General features: G+C 40.2%; 3 protein-coding genes across 3 annotated transcripts; 2 read left to right on the top strand and 1 right to left on the bottom strand.

Annotated features, from left to right (window-relative positions):
* Nucleotides 1–49: 49 nt before the first annotated feature.
* LOC133835077 (dual specificity protein phosphatase CDC14C) lies at nucleotides 50–9,195 on the top strand. Its single transcript, XM_062264943.1, has 7 exons — nucleotides 50–419; nucleotides 5,207–5,281; nucleotides 5,344–5,609; nucleotides 5,671–6,341; nucleotides 6,406–7,227; nucleotides 7,299–7,607; nucleotides 9,034–9,195. Exons 2-7 carry the CDS (start codon nucleotides 5,224–5,226, stop codon nucleotides 9,047–9,049), a joined length of 2,142 nt encoding a protein of 713 aa, XP_062120927.1. The 5' UTR covers nucleotides 50–419; nucleotides 5,207–5,223; the 3' UTR covers nucleotides 9,050–9,195.
* A 433-nt stretch (nucleotides 9,196–9,628) lies between these two features.
* LOC133835140 (uncharacterized) lies at nucleotides 9,629–11,505 on the bottom strand. Its single transcript, XM_062265035.1, has 2 exons — nucleotides 11,125–11,505; nucleotides 9,629–11,049 (listed from the first exon to the last, which is right to left on the bottom strand). Exons 1-2 carry the CDS (start codon nucleotides 11,267–11,269, stop codon nucleotides 10,241–10,243), a joined length of 954 nt encoding a protein of 317 aa, XP_062121019.1. The 5' UTR covers nucleotides 11,270–11,505; the 3' UTR covers nucleotides 9,629–10,240.
* Nucleotides 11,506–11,646: 141 nt separating this feature from the next.
* LOC133835110 (homocysteine-responsive endoplasmic reticulum-resident ubiquitin-like domain member 2 protein) lies at nucleotides 11,647–16,291 on the top strand. Its single transcript, XM_062265000.1, has 4 exons — nucleotides 11,647–12,516; nucleotides 13,611–14,194; nucleotides 14,252–14,611; nucleotides 15,465–16,291. Exons 1-4 carry the CDS (start codon nucleotides 12,250–12,252, stop codon nucleotides 15,856–15,858), a joined length of 1,605 nt encoding a protein of 534 aa, XP_062120984.1. The 5' UTR covers nucleotides 11,647–12,249; the 3' UTR covers nucleotides 15,859–16,291.
* The last annotated feature ends 12 nt before the right edge of the window (nucleotides 16,292–16,303 follow it).

Here is a 16,303-nt window from a genome sequence, read left to right as displayed (position 1 = left end):
AAACTCGGACCGCAACGCCTATTTTTGTGAGAGAAACGTTACGATATTTAAAAACAATATACACAAGAAAAAACATAAAACGCAAACGAAGCAAAAAACCTACACGATATTCTAACACTGAGAATGCTGTTAAGAAATTAAAAAACCCAACAACGACAAAAGTAATGATGTATTAGATACTTTGTGCTTTGAAAATTTTTTGTGTCATCTAAATTTGTAGTTAAAACCCGCATATAAAAAAAAACCAAAAACAGGAAAAAACATTGTGTGGTGCTGTTGTTTTTGAAGAGTCCCCTTCCCCTCCAAGAACTTTTTGTCACATATAAATTTCTAGTTCCATGGTGTGTGTTGTACGATTGCTGCTACTTCTGCTTTTGCCCCATCCTGCTGTGCATATCTATACATCCAACAATATTTAGGTGAGTCCAATACATGAATGTATATGTATGTGTGTGTATGCCAACTGTGCAACTGTTACAAGCCCCCACCCCCCGCAACATGCAATCCACTCTCAAGAACTTTTACAACGAAAATAGTCCAGAAAAGCGACGTTATACCCTAAAAATTGATTACGCAGTACACAAAGCACCCAAAGCCACCAACAGAAACAACAACAAACGTCTTCTTCCGACCATTTCGCGTTTCAGTTTCATTTTGTGTTGTTGGATTTTGAAGAAAAGTGCGTTGGTTGCTTTTATTAATACAACACCAGCACTCTCACACATAAACAGTCACACACACACACTCATGCTTAAATATGAACAAGTGTAAATGACGGAGAAAAAAGCATAGCGCTTTTGAGAGCGCTAGAGCGGAAGAGCGAGAGAGAGAGAGACTACACACGGCATGCGCAGTAGTGTAAAGAAAAAAACCAAAAGGCATCATTGACGGGGTGGAGACTTGTTTGGGGGGAGAACTGCCGTTGTTGTTGTAGTTGTAAATTGTTGGCTGTGTTTGTGTATGGTATGCGCGCGGCAAAAATCTCTGCTTCGACCGACAACAGCGCTGCCCGCTGCTGCGTTCATTTGAACAAAAACTGACAACTAACTTTTGAAACGGACGCGACGACGAACATCGCCATCGCGCCATCGCCATTCATTTTAAACGTTGACAAACAGAGAGTAGCTTTTTTTGTAGGTTTGTGTGTGCAGCATATTGTGTGTTGTTCTTAAGCTATTGTTGGTGACGTCACATGTGGCTGGGCTATTTTTAAAAACTTGTTTTAAATGCTTATTGTTTTACTGCGCCCAGCTTAGCTCAGTTTAGCTTTAAGTTTCAACTATAAATTCAACAACACACACATACACATACAAGCACACAAACCGCTTTCAATGCAGTTTGTGGACACTGTGACACTTTTATTTGTTTCTTTTTATTTTGCCTCCCCTTCAATGTTTACTTGCGCTGTGACTATGCATGTGTATGTGTGTGTGAGTGTATCGATAAGCACTTGCATGAGTGTGCGATTGCAAGACTCTGTGTGTGTGAGAGAGATTGTTTTTGGAGATATGCTTTGTTGTCGTCACGTGGAATGTTCATATATGCACTTATCTTACTTACATAAACATTCACACACACACGCATAGCATAGATATGCATGATATGATATGCATATGCATATTTTGGCGCGTTGGCACTCCACAGCTCTAATTTAAACCTTTCATTCATCGCATTGAAGTGAGAGCGAGAGAGAACTGATCGATCTGCTCGCGACACAATAAGCAAAGAATAGCTGAAAATACAATATGCTTGTGTGTGTATGTGGATATTGTATGGGCTATTTACACATATGTATGTATGTATTTTTGTTGGTTGTAGAGCATTCCAAGTTATTCCGTTTGAACTTGCATCGCTTTTACCTGTCGCTTAGAGCTGCCCATTTATAGGTTATGTGGAGGTTAAGGTCTTTTATACAGAACCCAACTGTCCATGAAATAATTATCAATAAACATACAATCTATCAACTGTCAATTTATTTCCTATTGAAAACTCGTAGAGGATTTTCGAATAATGTACTTTTCTTTACTTCAAATAATTTAACTTGATTTATTACCACAAAGTAAACTATTGATAAAATTTCGTAAAGATAAAATCTTTATTATAAAGCTAAATACATTAGTGTCACAAAATTACTTGTTTTCTTTACTTGATATTAATTTATTTAGTAGTTTAGTACCAAAGTACTAAACTAATATAAAAAATTTTTTACTTAAAATAGTTTTACATTGACTTTATTAAAAAATATGTCGATTTAGACAAAATTCTGAAATTTACATTTGTTTGCAAAGAAAATATGATATTATTATTCTTTTAGATTGCTCAAATGATTATAATCCAACTATTATTACATCCAAAAACCTAGTTATGTGGTAATCCATTACTCTCTACAGTTGGTATGATTAAAAAATCGTTAGGATTACTTTTCAGTTTAGAGTAAATTACGCTGCAACTTCTTATATTCTTCACAGTGCACTATGGGGGCATTTTCCATTTTAGCTGGCATTTAGGCGTTTTTGAAAAGTGTTCCAATTAGAAAAATGTTAATGTCAATGCATTAACAGAACATCAAACTGTTATGGCTCATACCAAAAACATGTATATCTAACAGCTCTTTTGAGCATAACAGCTGTAAAGTCAGTTGTTGCATCCGAAAGCACGCTGCTAAGTTTGCATATTTTTTTTTGAGTGAACTTTGTTATTCATTTATTTATTTTGAAAGCTATTAACAAAAAAAAGAAGTGATGGATAATAATTTCGCATGTTTGTACTACATGTTAAAAGTAAATAATTAATCAAATTGTGTGTGTTTATACTAAGATTTTGTAATTTTTTAAAAGCTTTATAAGCTGGATTTTGAAGAACAATTTTCAAATTTGGAAAGGATTTTGAAAATGAAGTTAGCAAAAGTTAGCAAAACCTTCAAGTGTATGTTGTAGTGTTGTCAATTCTTAATCCACCAATAGTTGTCTTTTTCTGCACTTTTGCGCACAATTGGCGCAATTCGCATTTTTCTCAGAGAACCTCACGTTTTCCAACACCGATTTGTGCTCTGCAGAGCTCTGTAGGAAATAGAGAGAAGGGCCGTCTGAAGCAATGTTTTGTGAATAACTTCCTTGGTTTTGATCCGATCGGCACAAAATTTGCAGTGCACATCCGGGATAAGATTTACATTATGTCTTCCAAGAATGGGGTCGTTTGCTCTAAAATTGCTCAAAATATTCAATTTTTTTTTAAATTTTAAGGGCGGAAGGGGCGGGGAAAAATTTTAAGGGGCGTGTCGAATTCTGAAGGGTAAGTATATATTGGTGTACAAATTTTATAATACTAACTCCATAGGTGTCGGTAATATTCAATTTTTTCCGATTCTTGGGGGGCGGTAGAGGTGTTGCCACGCCCACTTTTCTATGATAGATTCCTTGGGAATATAGTAACATAATACCGAAAACTGCAGTAAAAAATCTCGTATGGTTTACTCGTAATATTAAATGCCAGCTAAAATGGAAAATGCCCCATAGTGCAGTGTGGAATCTACACCCATTTAATGATATTTCGCACCCATTTACTGAAGCACTTATCGAGGCATGTATTTACATTCCTTGACATGCCTTACATACTTTCAGTATAGTATACATTGAGTCCACGTTGTACGTTGGCTTGTCTGTGTCTTTATAGTCTTGGGGGCTGATTGCAATCTATCTTTAGCTTTGGTTTTAACTCTTACCCTCTGACATGCGAATCCGGCATTAAAGGTGCGCTCCGACTCGCTTGACTTTTAAACTTTTCAATCCGGAAAAGGAAACGTAGGTCCCTAAACTCAAAATCCAGCGAACGGCACGCCAACTGCTCTTTCGTTCACTATGACTAAGCTGAAAGGTTAAAAATTTGCATAAAATCGAATATTATAATACAGTTCTATGGACAATACATACATAAGTGCATATGTACTTATGTACATATGTGTATATAGTATACGATGGATGAGTGTGCGTGAAAGTGTGTGAACGACACACATTCCGTCCATTCCAAGCGGGCCAACATCATAAACTTTGTCTGAGGGGAATGAGAAAAGGGCCTTTGAGACCCATCAGCTGTGTGTTTGCCTGGCTTGAAGCACTAGAAGAGGGGCTTCCCCTTAACTAGTTACAAGTTCTGTGTCAAAAAGTTATGTCAAATCGATACACAATAGTTTGGAGAGTATCTTCACATGGATTAGGTCCTATTGCTTCGTAGAAAGATACACTTTTAAAACGTAATTACTTCGTTTTGGGATTATTTTGAAATAAGAATAGATTTGAATACCATGATCACAATTTCGTTACTAATTTGTTGGTTTCTCATGTCTAATTGAACACTTTTTATATTGATTCAGAAATAATAGTATATTTTTTTTAAAGAAAGTATAGAATACGAACTAAATAGGTTCCTAGTTGAAGCCATTTCAATTTTAAAATGTTTAAAGTTAAACGTCTTCGATTAGATGTTAAAAGCATTTCTTCTTCATCTACCTTACGATCTTTGATGTTGTATTTCCTTAAGACTGTTCATAAAAGTGTATTTGATAGTCGGTTTAGCAATTGTTATTGTACTTTTTATGGCCTTTCGCCTTGTTTATTAGGATGCGGATGTCGGCAAATGACTGCCTGACGTGTGGACTGACGGCTTGATGGTTATATGCATATCAATATAGCCATCACCTATGGCTACACACACACACACACAGAAGCAGATTGCAGCAAGAAAAAGTGGGGCAAATAGGGCAAAAATACAACCGAGGGTGCTTCAAATGTCCCTTGTCGGCAAAGGAGGACAATTCGCATATATTGAACACATGTTTTTCACTATATTTTTTATGACTATACGTGCACAAATGTAGATATATATCTCTATATATATTTGAAAGTGTGTCTATATGTATAGGAGAAAAAAACCTTTTGCGGAAAACAGCATTTACTCTGTCCAATAAAGGCAAAGTCAGTAGAGTGGGCGAATTTTATTAGCTTGAGATGAAAAGACGGAAAAAAATGAGTTGTTTTTTTTTTCTTCTTTTTGAAATAATAGTTATTTATTATGGAAAGAAGCGGAAGCATTTGTGGAGGGCGTGTTGTGTGGGCTTTGCTTGCGGTGTACTCGAAACTTGTTTAGTGTTTAAACAACTACTGCAATAAATAATAATTGTTTATTATCGCATTATTTATGACACACACAGTCTTCACAAAACTAAACATGATGCTGGACGACGACAACTCGGATCTCTTGGCTTGTGCCACCGAGATACAACCAGGTAAGAAAACTTGAATTAATTCATTCCAAATTTGGCTCTAATACAGATTTAAATTTTTGCAGATCGCTTGTACTTTGTGGTATTCAAGAAGAATATCAAGCCAAAGAATACGGCGAACACACATTATTTCAACATCGATGAGGAGTTTGTGTATGAGAATTTCTACAATGATTTTGGGCCACTCAATCTGTGTATACTATATCGCTACTGCATGAAGCTCAACACGAAATTAAGTGCCAAGGGGCACGCGAACAAGAAAATCGTGCACTACACCTCAATGAATCCGGCGAAGCGTCTAAATGCGGCCTACCTGATTGGTTCGTATGCAGTAAGTGTATTTGCTGCAAATATATGAAATAGAGCAATATTTAACTCCCTATTTTACACAGATAATCTACCTGAACAAGTCACCAGCCGAGGCATATAAACTACTTGTTGCCGGCGATTTGCCAGCGTATACGCTGTTCTGTGATGCCAGCTATGGACCCAGTAGCTTTAAGATCTCGCTGCTCGACTGCCTCAATGCCATATACAAGGGCCTGCAGGCGGGCTTCTTCAATTTCAATGACTTTGATGCAGAGGAGTACGAGTATTTTGAGCGTGTCGAAAACGGCGATTTCAATTGGATTGTCCCCCAGAAGTTTATCGCCTTCTGTGGGCCACATCAAAAGTCGAAGACGCTACCCAACGGTTATCCATGCCATGCACCCGAACGCTATTTTAGCTATTTTCGGGATAACTTTGTGACGACCGTGATACGTCTGAATGCCAAAGTGTATCATGCTTCGTCGTTTGAGAATGCTGGCTTCGATCACAGGGATCTGTTCTTCATTGATGGCAGCACGCCCAGCGATGTCATACTCAAGAAATTCCTAAACATTTGCGAGACGACAAAGGGCGCCATTGCGGTGCATTGCAAGGCGGGCTTGGGACGCACGGGCAGCTTGATTGGCGCCTACATCATGAAGCATTACGGGTTTAGTGCACTGGAGGCTATCGCTTGGCTGCGTTTGTGTCGTCCTGGCTCTGTGATTGGCCATCAGCAGCAGTGGATGGAGGAGTAAGCTAATGAATTCATATTATATATTAAAGAAAACTTATTGACTGTTCTTCGTTGCTTGCAGCAAGCAGAGTTGGTTGTGGTCGGAGGGCGAGCGCATGCGTCGCCGCAGCTCGTTGCCCATGCTGCAGCACAAGTATGGCATCTATAGCTTGGATCTGAAGACGAAACTGGTGGAGAACGAACAACTGCGACAGCAGCAACAGCAGCAGCAGCAACAGCAATCCTCGGCGAGTCCCTTTGACCATGTGGATCTGTTGTTGACACGCGTCAAGGGCATTTCACAGCGGGTGGACACAATGCATTTGCATGATCAGGACACGCTGGATGCGAATAGCTACAGCGGCGGCGGTGGCATTGGTGGCGGTGAGCAGACCGATGATGAGCTATCCGAACGGCAGCTGGAATTGCAGGAGCAGGATCTGCACTATCAGTCGACGGACGAAACGAATTGCAATGTCAGCGACAATGATACGGACACCGCAAGTGCTGCGGCCGATCAACCGTTGAGCTCCACCACCAGCTACACGATTTCAACGCGTCGCCGCAAATCGCCATCGAGCGCCAACAAGCCAACGATTATAGCCACCTCGCTGCGTCGTCTGGTCAATCCTAATGCCGCCTCGCGCAGCAGCAATAACAATGGGGGCAATGGCAACAATCTTGTCTTGGAGCCAAATGCCGTGGGCAGTTGCACGGAGAAGAAGCTGCGCAAACCGAGTGCCAATGTGTTTGAGGCGGCTCGCCATACGATTGCCTCATCGGTGCGCATGACGCAGACGGCGCTGGAGAAGAGCAAGGCGCAGACGCAGGGCGATAAACTGAATCAAATCAAGGCGTTGCGGCGGCATCATTCGCGTGCCAGCAACACAGCAGCGGGCAACAGGTGAGTGGTTGAAATGGTAGCAACTTTGCTTGCGTATACTTAATATTTGGTGTGTGTGCTTTTGCTTTTAGTGAAATTGACAGCAATCTGCGGCATACGCGCGCTCGTTCTCAGCCATTTCGGAACAACAACAATGTGGTTGCCATGTCCACGACGACATCGTTGCCTCTCAAAGCGGTGACAACGACAACAGCAACAACAACAACGGCAGCGGCAGCGGCAACAACATCACATAACCTTAACAACAACAACAACTACAATAATCTAAGCAACTCCATGCATAACTGTAACAATAATAGCACTAACAACAACAACAACAACAATGTGCAGACCAACTCGACGGCTAGTCGCACTCGCAGTCTGGCCATCTATAGCAAAAGGTAAGTGCCGTCCACCACTCGCCCCACCCCCTTCCGCCCACTAAGCACCAGCCCTTTTATATCCACAAGTTCAATTGGCTAGCTTCAAGAACAATTAACACAAATTTTGTTATATATATTTGAATTGAGTTTCTCTTGTCGGTTTTTACTCTTAGCATTTGTATTTTTCCCCTTTATGATTATTATTGATATTTAGTGTGGTGTTCTCGTCCAATTGTTGCACATATTTTTCGTACGGCAGTTGTAAATATTTTATAAGCAAGTATTCATTTAATATTAAATTCATTTTAATTTAGCATTCCTTTTCACCCCCAAAAGAAAACCCGCTAACAGCAAAGTTTTTGCACATTTCTAACAAAATAAAACAATGTTCAAAATTTTAAGTTTTGAGCGACGCAACTAATTGTAACAGCTAATAATATTATCTGATATTGTGTTGTATTTCTCAAGTATGTTGTACTTACAAAATTCCATTTTTTATTTAAATTATTCTTACAATTTGATTGTGCATGCATAAAAAAAAAATAAAACCAAAATTATCTCAAGCTTGCGATATTATGTTTTCCTTTGGCCAACTACTTTTTTTTTGTGTGTGTGTTAAGTTGTTGTTGATGATGTTGTAGAATTGCATTGGTTTTGCTCAGCTTACACTCCTTTCTCCCTATCTCTCTCTCTCTCTCTGTTGTCTCTTGTATATTTCTCTGTCTCTGGTCTTTGGTCACAATATTTCGCTCTCCTTCCCTTCTCCACACCATGCAAACAACATTTGACAGAATGGAGTTGAAACACTTGCGCAAAGCGGAACAACAACAGCTGCAGCGAGAAGAACAGCAACAGCAACAACAGCAGCAGCCTATTGCTGTTGGCGATAAACAATTGAAATCGTATGCCACTATCAATGAGAGTAAAATTCCAATTGGCGTTGCCGGCAGCTCGGCAACAATTCCGCCCATTCGAAGCAGCGTTTCGCGCAGCTCGCATCATCACATGACGTTGCGTGGTCGATCGCGTGTTCGCTTTCAGCGACCTGGTGTTGCAACGACGGGGGCGGGGTCAGGGTCAGGGTCGGTGTCGGGAACGGGAACGGGGGAGCAACAACAGCAGCAACCGTGCACCGTGGCAACAGCGCGTTATTATCGTGATGTGTCTGCGATACCCACGGTGGCAACTGTTGCTGCTTGCTACAACATTGCAACACGCTCTTCATCTGCCACGCTTGATCTCAACTCGAATCCGCTAACGACAGCAACAGCAGCAGCAGCAGCATCAACAACAAGCGTTACAGCAACCAATGTTACGGGCAAATCAAAGATACCTAATTTGAACAACAATCACAACCACAACAACAACAACAATCACAACAACCAGCAACACATCTGCAATTTGAGTAATTCTTCCACGCATTCTTCTACACCTCCTCCCCCAGACACAAGGCAGCTTAGCGATGAGCAACATCAGCAGCAGCACAACTTCAATTTGGGCAGCAAGCGTAGCAAACGTTCCCTGAGCTCCACACGCATCGAGAAGGACAAATGCGACGAGTACAACACGAAATTGTTGCGCAAAACAAGTGTCGCTGCAGCAGCCGCCGCAGCAGCAGCAGCCAGCAAGAGCAACAGCAACCTTAACAACAACAACAACAACAATGGCAGCAGCAAATGTGGGACGCCAACAACCAGCTTAGGAGGCGGCTCAGGATCTGGTGGCAGTTTTCGACTATCGCGACGCATTTTTGCTGAATCTGGTTCGTCGGCCTCCACATCGGCATCGAATTCGGGAATTCCCACGCCCACAGCACCGCCTACATTGCCGTGGCAACAACAATTGACACGTGGTGGCAGCCGTTTGACCCAGGAACGCGATCGCGATCATCAGCAACAGCAGCAGCAGCAACAACAGCATCTTAAGCTGCGCAAAAAGATCAGCTATTAGATTAGTTTTTGCCACATTAATTATTTCGTGTAAATCCCCAAAATTCTTTTAGTGTTTTAGCAAAATTTACAAAACCCCAGCTCCCACAATCCCAACAAAAAAAAATTAAATAAGAGAAAACACGGCGGATACGTAATTCAAGAGGAGATGGGAATGAAACCGCTAAAAGATTGCCTTCGATAACTGTGAATTCGATTACATCGATAGGAGCGAGAAGCGAGTTTTTATCGATTTACCTAATCTCTATTACTTTTTATGGATTTGGAAATAAAAAAAGATGGACACATTTTGTTTCAATTTTGTTGTTGCAATATCATTTAGTATTTTAAGTTAGGGGAATCCCACAAATTACAATTAGTTTGTAGTTGTAGTTAAGCAAAAAAAAAAAAAACACATTTGTATATTATTAATAAAAAAAAATGAGTACGCGGTTTCGTTCCTTTCTCCAACAATGCAATAATTAATGCAAATAAAAACTGAATTGTACAAAGTTAACAAATCAAACAATGAAAAAAGAATAATCTTTCGCTTTCACATTTATACACATTGTATTTTTTTTGTATTTATTAAGCAAATATATATATATGATGATGAATGTACATAGCGTGTAGCCTGTAAATAACACGTTTATTTAGTTTTAAGTATTAGTTGAAATATACCTAATGTTATAAATTATATTATGAGTATCGAATGTGAGTCGCCTAAATTAACATGTCCCGCAAATATTGTATAATTTGCTTATAGATCACGCTCTCCAATCCAATGAACATACAATTAAAATCGCATTTCAATTCGAGTTGCAATAGAGGCTCCATAGACGTCGACTCCAATTGACTAACTTTCGAAGTCAACTTTAAGACATCCAACAAAACGTCTAGCTGGTCCTTCTCAGAAACGTATTCCTGGGAATTTATGACATCGAAGGCTGCCGCCTTTAATGCTGGATAAAAGCTCTTGAAGTAATTGTGCCGATCGCTAATTTTGATATTTCGCGTATCATCGCCACCAGCGTCGATTAGTTCACGATATGTCTTGAATTTGCGACGCCTCTCGCTTTCCAAATCTTCCAAGTCGGCGTCCAAGTCGGCATTTTGTGGCTTGGTGCTAACCAAATTTGTGGAGGCATTCAAATTACTGATTTTATCCGAGGTGGAGATGATGCACAGCATTTCGATGGCAGCACGTTGGCGTGCATCTTTCTTGCTATCGGATTTGCCATAACGTTTAATTGAAGCCACCGAGCAGCAGGCGACAAATTCGGGGGCGTTGGGTTGGCCACTCTGCTGCACAATTTCAATGGTGGGCAATGGCATGTCATGACGCACACAATAGTCGCGCAACTCTTTCAGCATGTCGCGATTCATGTTTGCCATCTCATTTTGCACACTGTCGTCGACATTATTGTTGCAAACTGTAGCAGTGCTGCCCAAACTGTCAAAGCCGGGCAGCTTGCGCAGTTTACGCATTATGTTGGCAGCTGCCAAATGCTTGGCATCCCGCTTAGAGCGTCCTACGGAAATGTAAATCACATTATTATTGAATAATCCTAATTCTACAGTCGGTTTACAGAAAATTTGTTTTATACCATTTCCAAAGGCTTCGGTATCCATGAGCTCAACTTTGCAAATGTAACCACCTTCTTCACCATCAATAAAATCGTAGACTGGATTGCCAGTTTTTGCTTTGGCGCAAAACTCTTGTAACGCCGAAACACTTGATTTTTGTTCCATGAATGCCAAGAATCTACAAATTTTGACAATTAAAGTCGGTCGAAAATATTTCTTGGACGCTATCGATGGTCACCATATGTAAAAATGCCCACACTGATACTATTCTATGATTGTCAGTGTGGCCAGTCGTGCAACAGCCTGAGTACTAATTTTGCCTGAGTAGAGAAGAAAATTAATTTTATTAAAATAACTTTTTAGTAGACATTTGCCAATTATTTATAAATATTTTCATTATATCTATTTGTTTAATTATTATAGTTTTTATTTGAGATTAATAATATACATAAATGCTGGCCAAACATTTAGCTACACGTCATGTTGATAAGAGTGGCAACGCTATCCGCATCAAAGCAACCCTGTCCAGTGTATCAAATATAAAAAAAACAAGTGTTGCTGGTCAGACAGACGACGATGGGACTTTGATTATTTATTTTGCTCAGCTCACAGTTCGGGAACTGCTCTCGGAAATTCGTTTCATAATCGAACAAATAGTTCCCAATTTAATGCACTACGTCTACGGGGCAATAACACAGCAACAGCTACGTTTTTGTGAACCCTAAAACAACAACAATCTGGAATACCAAAATTTGTTGTCGACATAAAAAACGAAAAAACTCATTCCAGCGGAGGAAGGAAGTGACCGTGGAAGTTGAAGTCTACACACAATAACAACAACAAGTATCAAATATAGTGTAGTGTTAGTGCATTAGAAGAGCAAAACATACTGTGTACAACTTTGCTGACGATCAAATCATCAGCTCACTACAAATAGAAAAACAAAAACAACAAAAAAGAGAAGGAAAAAAACACTTGTCGCTGCTGCTGCGCCCCAATAACAACCACAACATCGCCTGTTTGTGTTGGTTTTGTTATTGCTTTAATAATTCGTTCGACGAATATTCGTGCACAGCAATTAGCAAGCAGCAATAGAAAGTAGCACGGGAAGAAGAAGGAAGAGAGGAGGAGGGTGAGGGTCAACAATGGATGATAGCAGCACAGCCACAACGCCGTCGCCAGCTGCGGCAACGGCCGCTGGTTATGATGCTGCGCGAGACAAAACAACAACAACAACTGCTGGGAGCAGAGCTGCTGGCAGCAACGCCGGCAGCGGCAGCGGCGTCAGCAGCATTAGGCTTTTAATTAAATCGTCAAATCAGCAATACGATGACATGAACATCGAGAGCGATCTCTGCTGGACCGTGGAGCGGCTAAAGAAGCAGCTGTCTATGGTGTATCCCGGCAAGCCGGTATGTATACATACTCACAATCACACACTTGCCCATTTTTTACGTTATTATATTATTTAATTACGATTTTCACTGACTCACGTGCTGAAATTGTGAACAGTAGGTGTTTTGTTCTTTCTTTTTAAAATAATAATGAGTTGGTCATATTTTTGCAGCTTCAGTGCTGCTGTGAGAGTTTGCCTTGCCAACATTCTCTCATTTAAACGAATAATCACGCAAGCCGGTCACATTTATCTGATCATAGTGTATCCGTTAGTCGCTATCGTTCTCTCCGTTCACCGAGCGTATCTTATCAGCAGCGTTCTGTCAGTCAATCTTTTAATATTGTTTGTATATATATCTTTTGCACTCCAACGTCGAGTGCTTTCTGCCATTTGCGTCTTAATTTGCAATTGTGCTCCAAGTACACGTCACGCTTTATGAAAAATCAGCACAATGCGCCTAAGCTCAACTTTAGATAACACACAATGTGGAATAAAACAAACAATTTAGCTGTTCCATATGCAAATTTATGCCCATTGGCTAAATATTAATTAGTTCAGCGAACTCGACAATTTTTTTGGCCAACCAAACTATTCTAGCTATTGCTTTAATTAGTTCTGCTGTCAATGGCTTAACGATAAATGAATGATTTAATGACTAGCAAATTTAGCATTGAATAACTTAACGATTTATTAATTAGGCGTAAAAAAACATTTACATTTTCTATTGAATAACTATAGTTATTAAAGCTTCAACTCCAAAGTAATTAAATTTCAAAAATAGGTTTCGTTCATCTTATAAATAATATTGTTTGTTTCATCTTATCTATCTGTTCAATGATGGAATGTGAAATCAGATCGTTGCTTATCTTTTTGCCAAAGGAAATGACAACCTTAAATTCGGTTTTATCAGCGAAAACTGAAAATAAATATTGTAAATTATTCGAAAGTTAGCTTTGCTTTCATGCACAGTCTTCTATTTATTACTTTGCTGTTTAATAAATTGCATCACCTGCACATTGTGAGACGCATTTGTAACACGTCATTCACTTACATCATCTGTTCTCAATGTTCATGGACTAATTGAAATGTTTTGTTTTGTGCTATTTGCAGGAAATCAAAGACCAAAAGCTCATCTATTCGGGCAAGCTGGTGAACGATACACAGAAGCTATCGGAGGTCATACGCAGCTACAAAGATGTTTATCAACAGCATCACATCTTTCACTTGGTCTGCGTCAACAGGAGCTTGACAAAGCCGCCGTATAAGGCAATGACAACGCCGGCAAAGGACAACGGCGTCAATGCCAATACAAACACAAATGCCACCGCAAATGCCAATGTTAATGCCACGCCACGTCTGGAGACCAATAATACCAATGATAACGAGCTTAGACAACGTCATGTATCGACTACAGCTGCTGCTGCTGCTGCTCAAATTCCTTATCAGCAATTACAGCAACAGCCACAACAACAGCAACAACAACAACAGTACCCATGGATGCAACACCTGACCGATCCCAACATGCAAAATCATGCGTATCACTTGGCTGCCTATCAAGCGGCAGCAGCAGCTGCCTACGGTGCCGTCAATGTGTCCACAATGACGCATCTGACGCAAGAGCAGCAACAGGCGCTGCTCACCAATGCCTGGATACAGCATTGTTATGCCCAATACATGCAGCAAGTGATGCAACGGTGAGTCTACATTATGCTCTTCAAATCTGGCATACTAATCTCGCTTTCAATTTGCAGTCCTAGTGGTGCACAGAATGCTGGTCCAGCGTTGCCCATGCTGCATCCGTTGTTGCAAAACATGCCTGTGATACCGCACATGATGAGTGTCCCGCAGGCTGATCCAGCCGCGGTACCAGCAGCAGCACAGGCAGCCAATGAGGCAGCCGCAGCAGGTCTGCAACCGGCTGCAGCAGCGGCAGCTGGCCGTCAAGTGGATGGACCCAATTTCGTCAATATACAGGAGGAGCCAGAGATGCGCGATTGGCTGGACAGTTTCTTTAGCTTTACACGTTTGGCCATCTTTGCGACAGTCTTGTACTTCAATTCGTCGCCCATGCGTTGTCTGTTGGTGCTGCTCATCGCAAGCGGCATTTATCTGTGAGTATATTTTGTAATACAACTGTTAACACTTAACGGCTGCCCTATTCAGTGCTAGAATTCACAAAGAACCATTTAAATGTACACTAAACATGGTACTGAAATTCATTTAGTGACTTACTTATGTCGCATAGCGATAACACTCCAAAAAAAAAAAAAACTGAAGAACGCATTCATCACCTACATTGCTCCACTTAGCTTAGAGGTCTATTTTTCAGTAGTAATCACTTAACGGTTACTTTACCTAGTTCCCTCTTTATTATACTGTTCATGCGCTTAAAAATACATTTTAGAATTGAAGTAAAGAAAGCATAGGATGGTTTTTTTTTGCTTCACTCTGTCTTTTCTCTTAGCGGCCTTTGTTGTAAATTTGATTCCATTTGATTACTCCCAATCACAAAAAAGTTGCCGTAAATTGATAATTGTTCGAATTGTTGAGTAACTTTTCATGTGTTTCGAGACAATTTTTAAATGTTTTATTAATTAGAAGATATACAAAAATACCTTTCAAAGTTAAAAAATCAAACCTATGAATTTAGAACGATACAAATCTAATATAAAGCTAAGGAAATTTAATTTAACAAGGTGGCAGCCATAAACATCCCAGCCTGAAATGGTTGGTCAAATTGCTCTGGTTTCTGTGGTGCCGCTAAATTGTTCGAGCGAAATTGCTAAACAAAAGAGAACTCATACTCAGAAAACAAGAAAAAACATATATTTTTGGTCTCATTTGAGCTGTTTTCTCTTAACAGAAGTTTCAGATATAGAACTAAAGAAAACACATACTTAGAAAACACCCAAAAACATATATAGTATTTTAGTAACTGTTTACTAAACATTTTCCTCTTTACAGTTACCACATTGGCATCTTGCGTCGACGTCGCGAGCGCAACAACAACAACATCAATAGGAACAACAATGCTGGCAACGATGCAGCCGCCTTTGCTGCAGTGCAGCAAATACAACGCATGATGGATGCTGCCGTTGAGCGTGACAATAATCCACAAGCTGCTGCCGAGCCGGCACCAGTTGCACCCGCTGGACAGGATGCGGACGAAGCAGTAGCCGCCAGACCGGCAGCGGCAAGTGCTGCTGGTGGTGCGGATCAAGCTGATGCCGCTGAGGCTGCGGCCGTTGCTGCCGCTGTTGTTGAGCCGGCAAATGCCAATAACTCTGTGATTTCCATAGTGCGCACTTTTGTCATAACGTTCTTCACCTCGCTGCTGCCCGAGGCGCCAGCGCTGTAAAAGGCACACATGACCAACTGCATCGCATTCTTTGTGGCCTCCAATTCTCTCCCAAAAAATGAAAATCAAACAACACCCAAAAAGAAATACAATATACTTTCCCCCTTTGATTAAATGTTATTATTTTGCAATACTTGAATTTTTGCAATATCTGTTTATCTAGCTATAGAAATGAATTATTGTATATTTATATCTTTAACATCTCCCCAGTCTGTGTATGTAGATGTGAAGCACAGAGATCTATCTATCTATCTACTCCCCGATCCCCCACTTTCCACCCCTAGTAGCTTTAGTGATTTTTTTAGTGATAAGGAAATTTGTTTTTGATGTGAATAATATAGAACACAAGCTATAGTGTTTTAGACGAAACTATGAGAAATCGATCGATGAATTGCAATTATAAATAAAAAAGAAAAATAACAGCAAAAAACAAACATCAAATAAT

This window comes from Drosophila sulfurigaster, chromosome 2L (assembly GCF_023558435.1).
Source record: "Drosophila sulfurigaster albostrigata strain 15112-1811.04 chromosome 2L, ASM2355843v2, whole genome shotgun sequence".
In the NCBI taxonomy this organism is placed as follows: Eukaryota; Metazoa; Arthropoda; class Insecta; order Diptera; family Drosophilidae; genus Drosophila; species Drosophila sulfurigaster.
The sequence above is the reverse complement of the archived record's forward strand: the minus strand, read 5'-3'. Positions and strand labels throughout refer to the sequence as shown.

What these genes read in the sequence shown, in the direction of transcription:
- LOC133835077 (XM_062264943.1), top strand. Translation starts at nt 5,224, where the DNA reads ATGATGCTGGACGACGACAACTCGGATCTCTTGGCTTGTGCCACCGAG. An exon ending in TGCCACCGAGATACAACCAG is followed by an intron (nt 5,282 to 5,343) that starts GTAAGAAAACTT and finishes AAATTTTTGCAG; the next exon opens with ATCGCTTGTACTTTGTGGTA. An exon ending in AACACAGCAGCGGGCAACAG is followed by an intron (nt 7,228 to 7,298) that starts GTGAGTGGTTGA and finishes TTTTGCTTTTAG; the next exon opens with TGAAATTGACAGCAATCTGC.
- LOC133835140 (XM_062265035.1), bottom strand. Translation starts at nt 11,269, where the DNA reads ATGGAACAAAAATCAAGTGTTTCGGCGTTACAAGAGTTTTGCGCCAAA. An exon ending in TACCGAAGCCTTTGGAAATG is followed by an intron (nt 11,050 to 11,124) that starts GTATAAAACAAA and finishes ACATTTCCGTAG; the next exon opens with GACGCTCTAAGCGGGATGCC.
- LOC133835110 (XM_062265000.1), top strand. Translation starts at nt 12,250, where the DNA reads ATGGATGATAGCAGCACAGCCACAACGCCGTCGCCAGCTGCGGCAACG. An exon ending in TGGTGTATCCCGGCAAGCCG is followed by an intron (nt 12,517 to 13,610) that starts GTATGTATACAT and finishes TGCTATTTGCAG; the next exon opens with GAAATCAAAGACCAAAAGCT. An exon ending in ATGCAGCAAGTGATGCAACG is followed by an intron (nt 14,195 to 14,251) that starts GTGAGTCTACAT and finishes TTCAATTTGCAG; the next exon opens with TCCTAGTGGTGCACAGAATG.